Source organism: Chrysoperla carnea, chromosome 3 (genome assembly GCF_905475395.1).
Source record: "Chrysoperla carnea chromosome 3, inChrCarn1.1, whole genome shotgun sequence".
Classification (NCBI taxonomy): domain Eukaryota; kingdom Metazoa; phylum Arthropoda; class Insecta; order Neuroptera; family Chrysopidae; genus Chrysoperla; species Chrysoperla carnea.
Window position 1 is genome coordinate 88,942,805 of NC_058339.1, and position 14,573 is coordinate 88,957,377.

At 28.3% G+C, this 14,573-nt stretch overlaps 1 protein-coding gene across 4 annotated transcripts in view; it reads right to left on the reverse strand.

Annotated features, from left to right (window-relative positions):
- LOC123296741 (CUGBP Elav-like family member 2) overlaps positions 1-14,573 on the reverse strand; it is a 430,459-nt gene that overhangs the window by 31,984 nt on the left and 383,902 nt on the right. For all 4 annotated transcript variants that reach the window (XM_044878363.1, XM_044878362.1, XM_044878361.1 and 1 more), the window contains one exon: positions 11,264-11,312. In XM_044878363.1, the coding sequence (XP_044734298.1) occupies positions 11,264-11,312 (49 nt within the window). The remainder of the gene's footprint in view (positions 1-11,263; positions 11,313-14,573) is intronic.

The following is a 14,573-nucleotide window of genomic DNA, read 5'->3' on the forward strand; positions in this document are numbered from 1 at the left end:
GGAGGTCTGGTCCTGGAATTAGGCACATATGTGATAGCTAGCAAAAAAATGACATCACAGCTGAAAAGTATGACCCAAAATTAGTGGGTTTCAAAAAAAATTCCAATAAGATCAGATAAAAATTGCTTGTGTTATCAAAAAAATCGAAATTTGAACTTTATGACGTCATCAGAATCCAAAAAATTTAATTTTGCTCTATCACATCCAAATTTTATCCAATTTTGATAAACCAAGTATGTAATTCTACTAAATTTGGGTCATACTTTTCAAATTTGTCATCAAAATTAACCTAGCTCTGTTAGGTTTCAAGATTGTGGAGGTCTGGTCCTGGAATTAGGCACATATGTGATAGCTAGCAAAAAAATGACATCACAGCTGAAAAGAATGACCCAAAATTAGTGGGTTTCAAAAAAAATTCCAATAAGATCGGATCAAAATTGCTTGTGTTATCAAAAAAATCGAAATTTTGAACTTTATGACGTCATCAGAATCCAAAAAATTTAATTTTGCTCTATCATATTCAAATTTTATCCAATTTTGATAAACCAAGTATGTAATTCTACTAAATTTGGGTCATACTTTTCAAATTTGTCATCAAAATTAACCTAGCTCTATTAGGTTTCAAGATTGTGGAGGTCTGGTCCTGGAATTAGGCACATATGTGATAGCTAGCAAAAAAATGACATCACAGCTGAAAAGAATGATCCAAAATTAGTGGGTTTCAAAAAAAATTCCAATAAGATCAGATAAAAATTGCTTGTGTTATCAAAAAAATCGAAATTTTGAACTTTATGACGTCATCAGAATCCACAAAATTTAATTTTGCTCAATCACATCCAAATTTTATCCAATTTTGATAAACCAAGTATGTAATTTTACTAAATTTGGGCCATACTTTTCAAATTTATGGTCAAAATTAATCTAGCTCTATTAGGTTTCAAGATTGTGGAGGTCTGGTCCTGGAATTAGGCACATATGTGATAGCTAGCGAAAAACTGACATCACAGCTGAAAAGAATGATCCAAAATTAGTGGGTTTCAAAAAAAATTCCAATAAGATCGGATAAAAATTGCCTGTGTTATCAAAAAAATCGAATTTTTGAACTTTATGACGTCATCAGAATCCAAAAAATTTAATTTTGCTCTATCACATCCAAATTTTATCCAATTTTGATAAACCAAGTATGTAATCCTACTAAATTTGGGCCATACTTTTCAAATTTTTGGTCAAAATTAACCTAGCTCTTTCAACTTTTGTATAATTTAGTTGTTAAGGCTTTTTGTGATGGCGGAATTTTGGCTAGTTTGTCTAAAATTTCTTTACGCTTACAACACATGTGTTATCAAACAATAGATAGACAATTTATTAGCCAACCTGTATCATTATAATATATTAATGTATAATATATTATATATAATACATTATATTTTAAAATGTATACAAATCAGTCAGTCATAATATGAATATTGAATACCTACGATATCTACATTTTACATACATATATACATACCTTGCTGGTTGATAAAATTTATAAACGACATACATAACAGTCAGTCTGTTGGTTAGGTCTATTTGTTGGTTAGACTTAGACTGATCGATAATAAACTTATAAATAAATAAAATAGTCAAAAAGACAAATTGAAAAGATGACATATTATATTTATCATAGGACGTACATTTTATAATAGAATCTACAGTCAAAACCGATTATAACGACGAAATGGAAAGGTTCGAATCGAATTCATTAATGTGTTGGCTATAACAATGTCGGATTTAACGACATATTAAATATAGCGACCAATATTTATTGAAATAATATACAAAAGTAAACAATTTTGTTTGAAACATTTTTTCGTTAATATATTTTACCCGTGAGGGCGCAAATTAGGATAAATTTTTTTGTCCATCTTTTCCAAAAGTATAAAACATAAGGAGTCGAAAATTTGTAGGTAGCTTCAACTAGTTGCAAAAATTCTAGAAAATACTTTCGAAAACTTTGAAAATTTCGAAAATTTTTGAAAGTGATTGTCGATTCAAGACTTTAGAAATTTAAATCATATTTATCAACATATATTCAGCAACTATCTTATCTGTCTAAGTCACAAATCTCACGTATGAGCCGCTATTATACAAACAAGATTTATTTCAAATTTGTATCCACTTTTGACTCATCCTGTGATGTACCCTGTGATATATGTATATGGGGTCTTTGAAAATTCACTACTGGAATTGCCAACCGAGTGAGAACCACGTCTCAAAGTAGATTGACAAAGATAGTAAATGTCGAAGCCTGGTCATAATACGCATGTCTTAATATACAACTTAATATTCTGGCGCGTATTTAAAATAAGATTATACCACTTTTAAATAAAGTTAAAACAGTATATTTTGAACAAATTAACATTTTACCATTTTTAAAATTTTTTTTCATAGAATTAACACAAAATTATCTAACAATATTACTCGTTTGAACGTTAAAACAGAATAAAATTTTATTTATTTATTTTAAGCACATGTGAATTTGAAATATAAACACATCAATGAAGCAGCTGATTCCGGTTATACGATCATGCGCATTGAATACCAGGCCTCCAAAATGGTGTTTCTCCGTCAGATGTTTGAATATTATATTTTCATCTTTGTTAATCTACTCTGTGACGCCAAAATATATATACTTGGTATACACTGGGCTTATCTATTTAAAATATATGATCTAAGTATGGGGTGCATTATCAGCAAAAATGAAAATGATATGGTAAATGTTACTCATTTTTATCTGCAACACTAAAACACGTTTATTAGATATATGCTGCTTGTTGCATTTATTTTTATTTAAAACTTCATTCTAACACCGATATCCTATAAATAGCTTATTGGTGAAGGCCATATTTTGCATAAAATTTTTTTAGATCAATTTACTACTTGTCTCAGCAAAGTTAAGATGATATACATATTTCTTGATATTTCTTTTTGATTTCCTGTTATCAATAATTTTTCATTTCTTTATGGAATCAATAATGTAAAATCAACACGCGCGGTAATTGAAAAAAAAACAATAAGAATAAAATTTTGTCAATTAATTTTTTCGAACTTGTTCCTTGCACTTGGTTTTTTAAAACATAAAAAAATAAAAAATTGCAAAAAAAAATTAGTCTCCCAATTTTTGGGTTTTTCTAAGTGATTAGGAATTAAAAATTTCGAAAATCCAATATATTTGATGATTTGATAAACAGTTTCTAAGATACCGCCTATATAATCCATTCGAGAAATCGGTTCAGATATGAGATTTTGGACGATATCTTGAAAAATACTCTTCCAATGATAATTCAAAAATCTGGTTCATTTGACCATCGAATTCTTTGAAATATATCCTAAAATCTCATATAAAGCGCGATTTCTCGAATCGTTTGTAGGTGATATCATAGAAAGAGTTTGTGGTCTTAATTATTTAACTTAAAAACTAAGACGAAGTTTTTTTGGATTCTCCGCAATTTTTTTTTATCACCGTATATTTAATTATTCAAATCGTATATTATGAAAATCGATTTCAAACAATATTTTAGAAACTATTTGTCGTCAAATAATTTCGTGATTTAATTGTCCTAACTATATTTTTGAAAATTGAAAAATCAAGAGAAAATTCTTGAATTATTATGAAACTAATTTTGTCAATATATTTCTTTGAATGCCAATAAATTAGAAATATCTGGATGACCGAGCTTTGCTCGGTATTCTTAAAAAGACACAAATTTTATCACTAATAGAAGACCGTTTTAAATGTCTCCACACAAATACCAATTTGAATCATTAACTACGATATACACCAATAGATGCCAGGAAGAGTTATAATTTGCATTGCCGGTTTCAGTTTTTCATGAAAAGACGGATAAAACGACGTTTTTTTAAAAAGAAACCTTGTTAAATCGACTTATCGCCCCAAAAAACCCCTACATACTCATTTTCATGAAAATCGTTGGAGCCATTTCCAAGATCGTTGATATATATATACAAGAATTGCTCGTTTAAATATATAAGATTATTAACTGAACAATCTCTGAGATAATAATTTTATAAATAATTTTGAAAAATTTATGAAAAACTGTCTGTACTGTATGTGAGATTAGTCTGACTACAAAAGTCGCCAAAAAAATATAAGCTGCATTTTTTTTATTGTCTTCGATATTTATGAAAACGCAATTAGTGTGAGTAATAAAAAAAATATTATATTTATCATTTTCATAAAGGAAATACTAAGCATATTTTGTCATTAATAACAATTTACTAAGCGCATACTTTTAAAGTAGATTAAAGGCTGTAGCCTGCCTGCATGAGGCTAGATAATCGCTATCTATATTGCTGTAAATATAAATCAACTGAGGTAATTTTTTAAAATATATATAAAAAAATTTAACCTTGAAAAATAACGTATTATGAAGACATTAATATTCCTTCAAATAAAGACCATAAAATATATTAAAAAGTAAAAACACTCTCATCATAGTTTTTCAATCGAACAATGTTCATGCCTATCTTTGATTAAATTAATTTTAATCAATTTATTCCTTGAGCAGTTTTTTGCAGGCCGTATTTTTAAACAATTTCGATAATAAATTAAAGAATGAAATATTAAATTCTTTGATGGAAAGTTCAAGAATTTTATATGAAATTTGTAAGAAAAACAAACAGGATATTTCGAAATAATTTTACAAACATTATTTGAAATATTGATAAAATCTTATCCTGTGTTTAAAAATTAATAATTACAAAATCACTTACTTATTGTACGTGTAGATTGGAGCAGAAAAATGTGCGATTTTAAAAACGTTAAACAAAAACCAAGGAATTTCGAAAATATTTGTTTTATCTTCAAATAAAAAAAGTACCTAAATAGAATTTTCTTAAGTAACTCGCAATTATTTGCGACTATTTCTTGTGAGTTTTCCTTAAAAAAGAGTATAAAGGGAGGGAGAAACTATGCCGGGATATCCCACTAGCACCGATTAAAGCATTGAAAGAACGAAACTGACATTAGGTTATCCAAACCCTTCAAAATGATAAGATTATCGTGATGGCCTTGAAAAATGCGTACAAATCGTATCACATTGTGCAAAAATGTTAATACTGCTAGTATGCCACTTGTATTGTATGTATATTACTATTATTTATGCAATTTTGAGAAATTGCTCGGTTGTTTTATAGCGTTTTTAAAATCGCACATTTATCTGCCTCACTTTGTATTTCCAATAAAAATATTACATAAATAGCCATCCACGGACCATTCAATATCGTCACCATCACCAGAGTCACTAATGATTTCCGATTAGAATTTCATAAAAAAATATGACATCATACAAACATAGCTTGAATATTAAAAATGTTTTAAGTATGAGATCGTGTGTGTCACACGTTATTACTTAAGTAAAGCCACCTAAATATACTTAAGTTATTATAAGTTTTGACGCGAGTTCCAATAAGGTATTATAATCAATTAACAGTCAATGGCAGCACTTTTATAAATACGGACGAATATGGATAGTAATAACATACCAATTATAAAAAAACATACTTAAATAAGGCGTTATTTTTAATTATTGAAAAATTTACAAAGAGTACATAATAATTCTTACTGGTTAATTTTCAATACAAAAGTTTAAGCCTATAAACTTTTTTAAAATTTACAAGGTTGATAATTTAAATTTAGTATGGCTACTAGCTCGTTTTAAGTAAAAGTTGCAGAATTTGATGGGGATATCATGTTCTGGCATCAGATTGAATCTTTTTCTCTGGGTTGCTTGAATAGTAAAAAAAGGTAAGAGAAACAATAACACGTTAAATTAGAAAGTTAAGCCTCAAAAAAACATACAATTTTTGTTTAAAATAATTTTTCGAAAAACGTTAGCCTTCGGAGGAAATGTGACTTAAAAATATGTCATTATTACATTTAATCGAAAGAAAATACACTTAAAGTTTATCGATAATTGTAGGTCAAAGTCATAGACACGCATGTCCTCTATTGCCCTTGGCAACTTTTGACTAAAGCATTTTTCCGTTGTTAGCGTGTTTTTATTTTCTCGATTAAATAAAATAATGGCATACTTTTAAGTCGCCTTCTTCTGAAAGCTGACGAGTTAAATTATTTTATGGGAAGCAACTTATTTTTTTCATGGGAAGCAACTTTCTAATTTAAAGTGTTATTTCTATCTCTTAGCGTTAAGGATCTAAATTAGGTATTAAAGAAACAGGAAGAATTGGGTCTAATGTGATGTCAAAACATGATGTTCCCCCATCAAACTCTACAACTTTTGTTAGTTATTTTTTGATTGATGAACTACAAAACGAGATATTTAGGTGTATAGATTAAAATGCCATCCAGTATACTTCTCCAATGAAAACCTGTCTAAGTCAATAATCAGTCTCCAAGTTCTATTTAATAAGGTTCTACTGTAGTTCTAATCAATAAAGTTATAATCTCATATTTACCTATATATTATTTATTCATATAATAAAAGGTTTATTAATCGAACTATAAATATATATTGAACAACTAACTACCTACCTACTACTAATAGTGTTTAGTAGCATTAATATTAGTGCTAACGTTAGCGTTATTAATTATAAATTTGCATGTAAATTCAATAGATGAAAGCTATGCAACTATGAAAGTATGTAACTAATGTAACCATATACAGGATAACCCATTATAATCGATGCACCCAAATATCTTCTAAAATAACACAGAATAACAATTTAAATTAGAAAGTTGAATCTGATAAAAAAAGTAAAAAAAGGTACTTCCTTTTGGAGGAAGTGCGATTTAAAAATATGACATTATAGCATTTAATCAAGAGAAAATACGCTCAAAGTTTATCGATAATTGTAGGTCAAAGTCATGGATACAATCGAATGTCTTCTATTGCTCTTGACAATTTTTGTTTAAAAGTATTTTTCCGTAGTTAGTGAGTTTTCTTTCGAAATGCAATGACTTATTTTTAAGTCGTATTTCCTCCGAAACCTAACGTTTTTGGGAAAAAATGTTTTGAAAAACATTTGTCACTTTATTTATGAGGTTAAACTTTCTAATCTAATGTGTTATTCTATCTCCTAATGTTAAGGATCTGAGTTAACTATTAAAGGATTCAGAAGACGTAGATCAAATCTGACGCAAGAATATGATGTCCCAATTGAATCTGAATAATTTTTGTAAGTATTTTAGAAGATATTTGGGTGCATCGATTAAAATGGGTTACCCTGTATGTAATGTTATAATTACTATAAAGTAAATAATAAAGTAAACTAATATATTACTATTACTTATTTAAATATAAAATTTAATAGCAGCAACTATATATGTAGTACAGTTAAAAATGTTTCAAATAAAGGAAAATGAAAGTAACCGCTCACATGTAGCTAAAACTTCATGAAATGTGTTTCTTAGATGTCAAATATTAGTAACGCATGAGTTAGTGCAAATATTTCTATTTGTTGATAAACAATAAATTCTTAATTCAATGGATTATTCGACAAACACTTAACATTATCGTCATACAAGTTGCCTATTTACTTATTTTTAAGTAAACTTTAACATTGATCGTTTCATTGAATTAAAAATTTATTGTTTATTAAAACATTTTCATGCGTCACTAATGATATTTGACACCTCAGAAACATATTCCATGAGGTTTTAACAAAATGCGAGCGGTTTCTATCATTTTTCTTTAATAGCCGATTTTTGTTACATCTTTTACTGTACTACTAGTTAGTTATCTATACAGAGACAACATACTATATGTGAGAGTTTATAGTCATAACTCATTGAGTATATCAGAAAGGGTAGCCATAAATATTTTTTATTTAAAGGGTGGCCATGAATATTTCTTTGATATTTATTATTTTAAATTTTTACACAAACCTTTAAAAAATTTAAAAAAGTAAATGTCTGATTTAATTTAATTTTTTAATTTTTATATATATATATCTTTACAAATTATAATAATATTTCTGTACAGTTCCATTAAATATAATTCGCTAGTTTTTGCTCGAAAGCGTAACAAACAAACAAGCAAACAAACATCCTTACTTTCACATTTATAATATATAGGGATAGTATGGTTATCGGGAGTAGAATAAATGTATATAACTGATGATGTCCTCTGCATGGGTATGATATTAGAAAGTTTCATACATTCACAAAGGTGAAGCCAATATAAGCGTGTTAAAAAAAATTATTAGGTCTTTTAATTATTTTGAATTCTGATTATATCGATATGACTACTCTAAGGGCAGTTAGTTTTAGTTTCAGTTCTAGGTATTTTATTTTCAGTTCAGCTACAAATGTTTTATATTTTAATACTATTTATAAATTAATGATAACCGAATGAATATGTTTGATAAACATTATCAAATGTTCATAGGTAAAGTAATGTAAGTAACAACCATTCATTTTAATAATATTAAATACAATATAACAAAACACAGTACTGTATAAATTATTTAGGAGGGGGGGTATATGTTGGTAAACAAAAATTTCTCCCCTTGGATTTCACCAAATTAAACAGAAATTAACAGAATAGCCGATATAGCATTCGCAAAAAACCCAATGTGAAGAGATGTTTAACTTTATAGTCCAGCAACTTTATATACCAGAGCTTGCATCAAATGTGGTAGTTTTGATTTTTTGTAGGCTTGTTTATTATGTCGGCCTTATGAATAATCACAGTTTGTGACCAAGAACGCCGATCGCAACTTTGTGAAAATGTCGTTACGTTTGAGATTTACGAGGGGTTACGAAGAATTAGGGTCAACATTCATTCAGAACGACAGAATTTTGTAAGCACGATAACTGAAAAACGAAAAAAGATATCAAGCTGAAATTTTTAAAGCGTGCTTAGCACGTAAAATGTGTGGTCGAGTTCGTAAACGAGCAACATAGTTCGATTGGATCTTGGGTCCGTAGGTCCCATCTTTTAAACCGTTAGAGATAGAACAAAAGTTTAAATTTAAAAAATGTTTCTTATAAAAAAATAAACAACTTTTGTTTGAAACGTTTTTTTGTAAACATTACTGTTTATCCACGACGGCACTTAGGTGCAAATTTTATAGTATGTATTATATGGGAATATTAGCTATGAATGTGTGGCTACCTAAGAGTGGACATCTTTCTTTACTTACGCGACGTCAAAAAAAAAGATTACTTTATCAACACTGTCTATATATGGTATTTCAACAATTAACTCAGTTAATTATTTGTTTTTCCTTGTTTATAGTACATAGTTAACTTGCATACTTAAAATCCTTTACCTTGATGGGCGTTAAAGTTATAAGGTTGATATGGGTTGTTTTGTATGAAAAACGGCGTCACATCACTTAATTTTATCAAAATCGCGATATCCGTTCTAAAGTTATGGAAGAAAAACGATATCAAAATTGTAACTTCAAGAGCGTATAGCTCCATAACGGAGCAACTGTTACTTGTACATGTTTAGTTAAATCGATTTATTTTGAACTAAGCTATATGTGGCAGAACATATGTGCAATACCATATGTGAGCATATGTTCAATACCACCTTTCGCATGAAGCGCCAGTACCCTAAACACAAGACCACAGCCTTATTGAGAATACTATTAATATTTCAAGATGAAAAACTCTAAAAAAAGTGTCGGGCAGAAATTTTTATATGACCTAACTCCTTATATGACCTAAATTTATAAAACTCATGACAAATTTTTCGGGTACGGAGCCTTAAACTCCCACTTGAAACATATCTAAGAACATTCTCCATTAAATAACTTTTTTCCTTAATGCCTTTTCCAAGCTAAGCCAATTTTGAAGATCATCGCTAATTTTTAATTTTTTTGAGTACGGAACCCTAAACACACATTTGAAACATAGCTTAGAACACTCTCCATTAAATTACCTTTCAAACGAAACAAAAAATCAAAATTGTTTCATTCGTTTAGATGCTACGATGTCACAGACAGGCAGACACACACACATAGCGGTCAAACATATAACACCTCAGTTTTGGGGGGGTTAAAAATTATTCAGTTTTGCTCTGAACAATATCCGCTCCTGACAATACAGTAAATACATGTAGGTATTATTCCATCTACTAATTATATAGGTATATAAAATATAAAACCATAATAAATATTTAAAATAATAATAATAAATGTATATAAATGATATAAAAATATTATTTTAAAAATTACTATTCAATTACAAATTAAATTATATTAAAGTCAATATATCTATAATATTATATTATCTATATTCAATAATCAATTATTTAATCTATATATATATATAAAGAGAGTGTTTGTATGTCCCCGATTTTCCCTAAAACTAACCATTGGCCTTCGGTAGGGGATTATGTCATTGGGTAGCCCTTACGCTCCCATTGTGAATAAGGGAGTTTGGTGGGGGTGGAATTAAAAATGATCTAGGAATTCATAGAAAATAGATTAAAAAAATAGTTCTAATAGTACAATAGGCCCCACTGTCAATAGTACAATTTTCACTAGATGGCGCTACTGGCGCAAATGTCTTTCGATTTTTCTCGAAAATTCTGGAATGTTCCATGGATTTCTATCGAATTTTCTAGAACTTTCTCGATTATTCTCGAATGTTGTATGGATTTTTATTGAATTTTATTAAACTTTCTCGAACAATCTGGAATGTTCCATGGGTTTCTGTCGAATTTTCTAGAATTTTCTCGAACATTCTGGAATGTTCTATGGATTTCTATCGAATTTTCTAGAATTTTCTCGAACATTCTGGAATGTTCTATGGATTTCTATCGAATTTTCTAGAACTTTCTCGAATATTCTGGAATGTTCCATGGGTTTCTATCGATCTTTCCCTTACTTTTCCGTACAAACAGACAGTGTAGACATAATATTGGGATCGTCCAAAAAAATCTTACTGTTCCGTACACACAGAGAGAATTAAAAAAAAAGTCTTTCATTTAACAATTTTGATATTTAAATGTGCAAAAACAACCCAGCGAAGCGGGTTTAACAGCTAGTATTTTTATATTACCTACGTACTTTTATTTAATTAAATTTTTTAATAAATATTGAACGTAAAAAAATTAATTTAATTTAATATAATAATAATAATTTAAATATTGATTTTGTTTAGTTGCCAGTTCATAAATATATTATAATATCAATATATAATAACTAATGAATTTTTTTTAATTTGATTATAGTAAAGATTAATTAGGACATTTTTGAAGTTAATTTATTTAATTAATGAACTTACCATTTCGATTTTCGGTGTCAGCAGGTTTCATTTGTATAGGATGATGCATCTGTAACAATAAAAAAAATGAAATTATATTAAATTAATGTATTATTATACAAAATAATTCAGATATAGAATTCGAAATATATTTAATAACGCCACGAGAGACGAAAAAGAGTTAATGTTTTTCGACTGAACGTACGATTTCCCGAACTTTCCGCGAAAAGCTGTTAAAGTTTGCGGCTTCGAGCATATCACCTAATTTCACGCAATATTAATATCTCAGCCAATTTTGATTCGAGAAAGTTCAATAAAAAACGAAAATGTGTAGAATTACGTCAGCTACAACTTGTACATTCAACTTTTTTCAGTTTATGTATAGCTTTCAAATCGCTGTAGGAAAAATATTTTATTCATTATTTTTCTAACTAACTCTCCGTTTTTGAGATATAAGCATTTAATAAAAATGCGGATTTATCTAAAAATAAAGATAGCTTTGTGGTTCCGGTCAAAAAATAAATTTGAATGCCATTAGATATTATCATATTATATTTTGGACAATTCGGAGCAATTTTCGACTCTTGGCAATTTTTATTAAGCCTCACCGTTTTCTATATATAAGCGTTTGAAAAGTATATGGGTTTTTGTCGAAAATTCGTTACTAACGAAAAATTGATTAATTTTAATGATAAATTATTTAACTAAGATTTATTGACAATCATACAAATATTTATTTAATATTAAAAAAAGTAAGATTTAATAAATAAATAAATAATCACTAATGTAAGATTTAAAATGATTAATTAAACTAAATTAATAAATATTAAAATAAAAAATATATAATAAATAATAATGTATTTAATAATTTAATTAATGTTATGACAGATTTATTTAATAATCATAATAACTTTAATGATTTGAGGTTTACTAAATAATTTATTACATATGCATGCTTAAACTAATATCTTGACTATTATATTTGGTATCGCATCAGCCAATATTAAATAAATTTAAATTTAATTTGTGGGTGATATTTGTAGACAGATAAAACATTAAAAGAAATAAACTTCTTGTATTCGATCAAAAAAGACAATTCAAATGAAATATTTGTACAATATGTAGAATCAAAATCGATTATAGCGACAGGAAAACAAGAAACGAACAATAGGGTATTCTACTTTGTTTGAAAAAATACTTCAAAGTGCTTATTTTCCTAGTCAAACGCCACAAAAAAATATATTTCGGCAAAATAAACACGTTTTCTTGCCATAAATAAAATTAAATTTTAAACTTGTTTTATTCTCGCAAAAACTCTGTCAGCCATTTTGCCATTTTGGTTACGTAATATTGGTAAAAATAACAGTCGTATATGTAATTATTATATGTATAAATAAAGTTGATGATAGCATAACCTACAATTACTATGAATACGTGATAAGTTAATGTGCATTGTGCAATGTGCTGAGTAATTCCAACTCCAATTAGTTGTTATAACCGATATATGAGTAGATAAGGTCCAAAAAATTGATATGGTTCGAAAACAAGTTTATAGAAAATAATAATAGTATTATGAGGCTGAGCTAATTTTGTTTGGCTTAAAAATATGAATATGTTATGGTCAAAGTTGACCATTATAGCTGAAATGTTGGCTTATCATTCCAATTGATTGCTATAGTTGGATATGTTGTATTATCTAATGTTGTTATACCCGATACATTCATTTATATACATTTAAAGTTATTGAATCCGAACTTTTTCATTTCGTCGTTATAAGAGGTTTTGATTGTAAGTATTCTTTATTAAAATGTTATTTGTTCAGTGTTAAATAGAATTAGTTTCAGTTTATATAATAATTAATGCACATTTATTTGCTTATTACAATAATGCATTCAAGTTTGTTCAACTTGAGGTTGAAGTCTTCCACAAATAATGCGTATCATGTGATGATAACAGCTCGCCAAGAAAAGTTTTTTTACCATTTTCGAACAAATTGTTTCCCTAAGTTTTCATAAACTAGCCACAATGTATTCAGGGAAAACTTCCATAATTGTTTATAATAGCTTTGAAGGATGCTTCCATGAAAAAATGTATCATGAATGGAAAAAAAATATTACTGTTTTTTATGGTAAAAATACTTTAGTATGGTGCCAACACGATAAAATATAGTTTTCGATTTATAAAGAAGTAGTCCTAACAACTACTTGTGAGAAGAATAATTACAATTTTTTTTTGTTGTAAATCACTACATAGTATAAAACAAAGTCGCTTTTTCTGTCCCTATGTCCCTACGTCCCTATGTCCCTTTGTACGCTTAAATCTTTGAAACTACGCAACTTTGATTTGGTTTTTTTTAATAGATAGAGTGATTCAAGAGGAAGGTTTTTATGTATAATACATCCATATTATAGTAGAGTAAGGGGTTGAAATAGGGGTTGAAAGGGATATGCTTCAAAAACTAAACAAGTTGTGCATCGATTAAGCTCAAATATTGACACGATATACAACCAGCTTCAAAGATCTATTGTTTTTATCTACTTTGAACCTTCGGAGGGTAGAAAGGTGAAGCGAGAAAGAGGGAAGGAATTATCGAATATTTACAAATATACTTAAGTGGGGTATCAAATAAAAGAGCATGACGTGTACATTACAAAACTGTTATCCCACGCAAGGAAATGTGGAGGGAGGGGTGCAAGTGGGGATGTTGCCCAGCAAAGCGGGTAGTTCACAGCTAGTTTCATATATACATGGTATAAAAAGGCTTCCTGTATATAAATTGATTCAAATAGAACATACTTAACGTTACATACATATGTACATAACAAAATAAAACAATGCGGTCTTATGAAATGCGTTTTTCAAGTGAATTTCTTTTTATTTTAATGTTTGTTGGGTTGTAAAATAAAGATAGATCTATTTATATAAATAGAATATCAGATCATATGAATGTGTTTTGTAGTGTTTAAAATAATAATGTAATGTCTTTTATTCTTGATTGATTTCAAATGGACATGTTCAACAAAATACATCACATTAGTTTAGTTAGTCGTCATCGCGTCACTATACAAATTTTAGTCATACATCAAGAGCCAAATCAAACAAATTTTGATGGTGTAATCGAATTTTATAACGAAGGCGTGGCGACGGAAGATGATGAATTTGAGGTGCAAAACAAACGATATCGATTTGAATGAGAATTGTAATTCAGTTCGCTTTTGCCCCTAATGTTAATATTTTCGAAAGAAAAGATTTTTATAAAGAATAACTTTATTTCGTAAGTCTTATAATAAAAAATTTTCCATATGGAGCTTAAGTAGACACGCTGTATTTA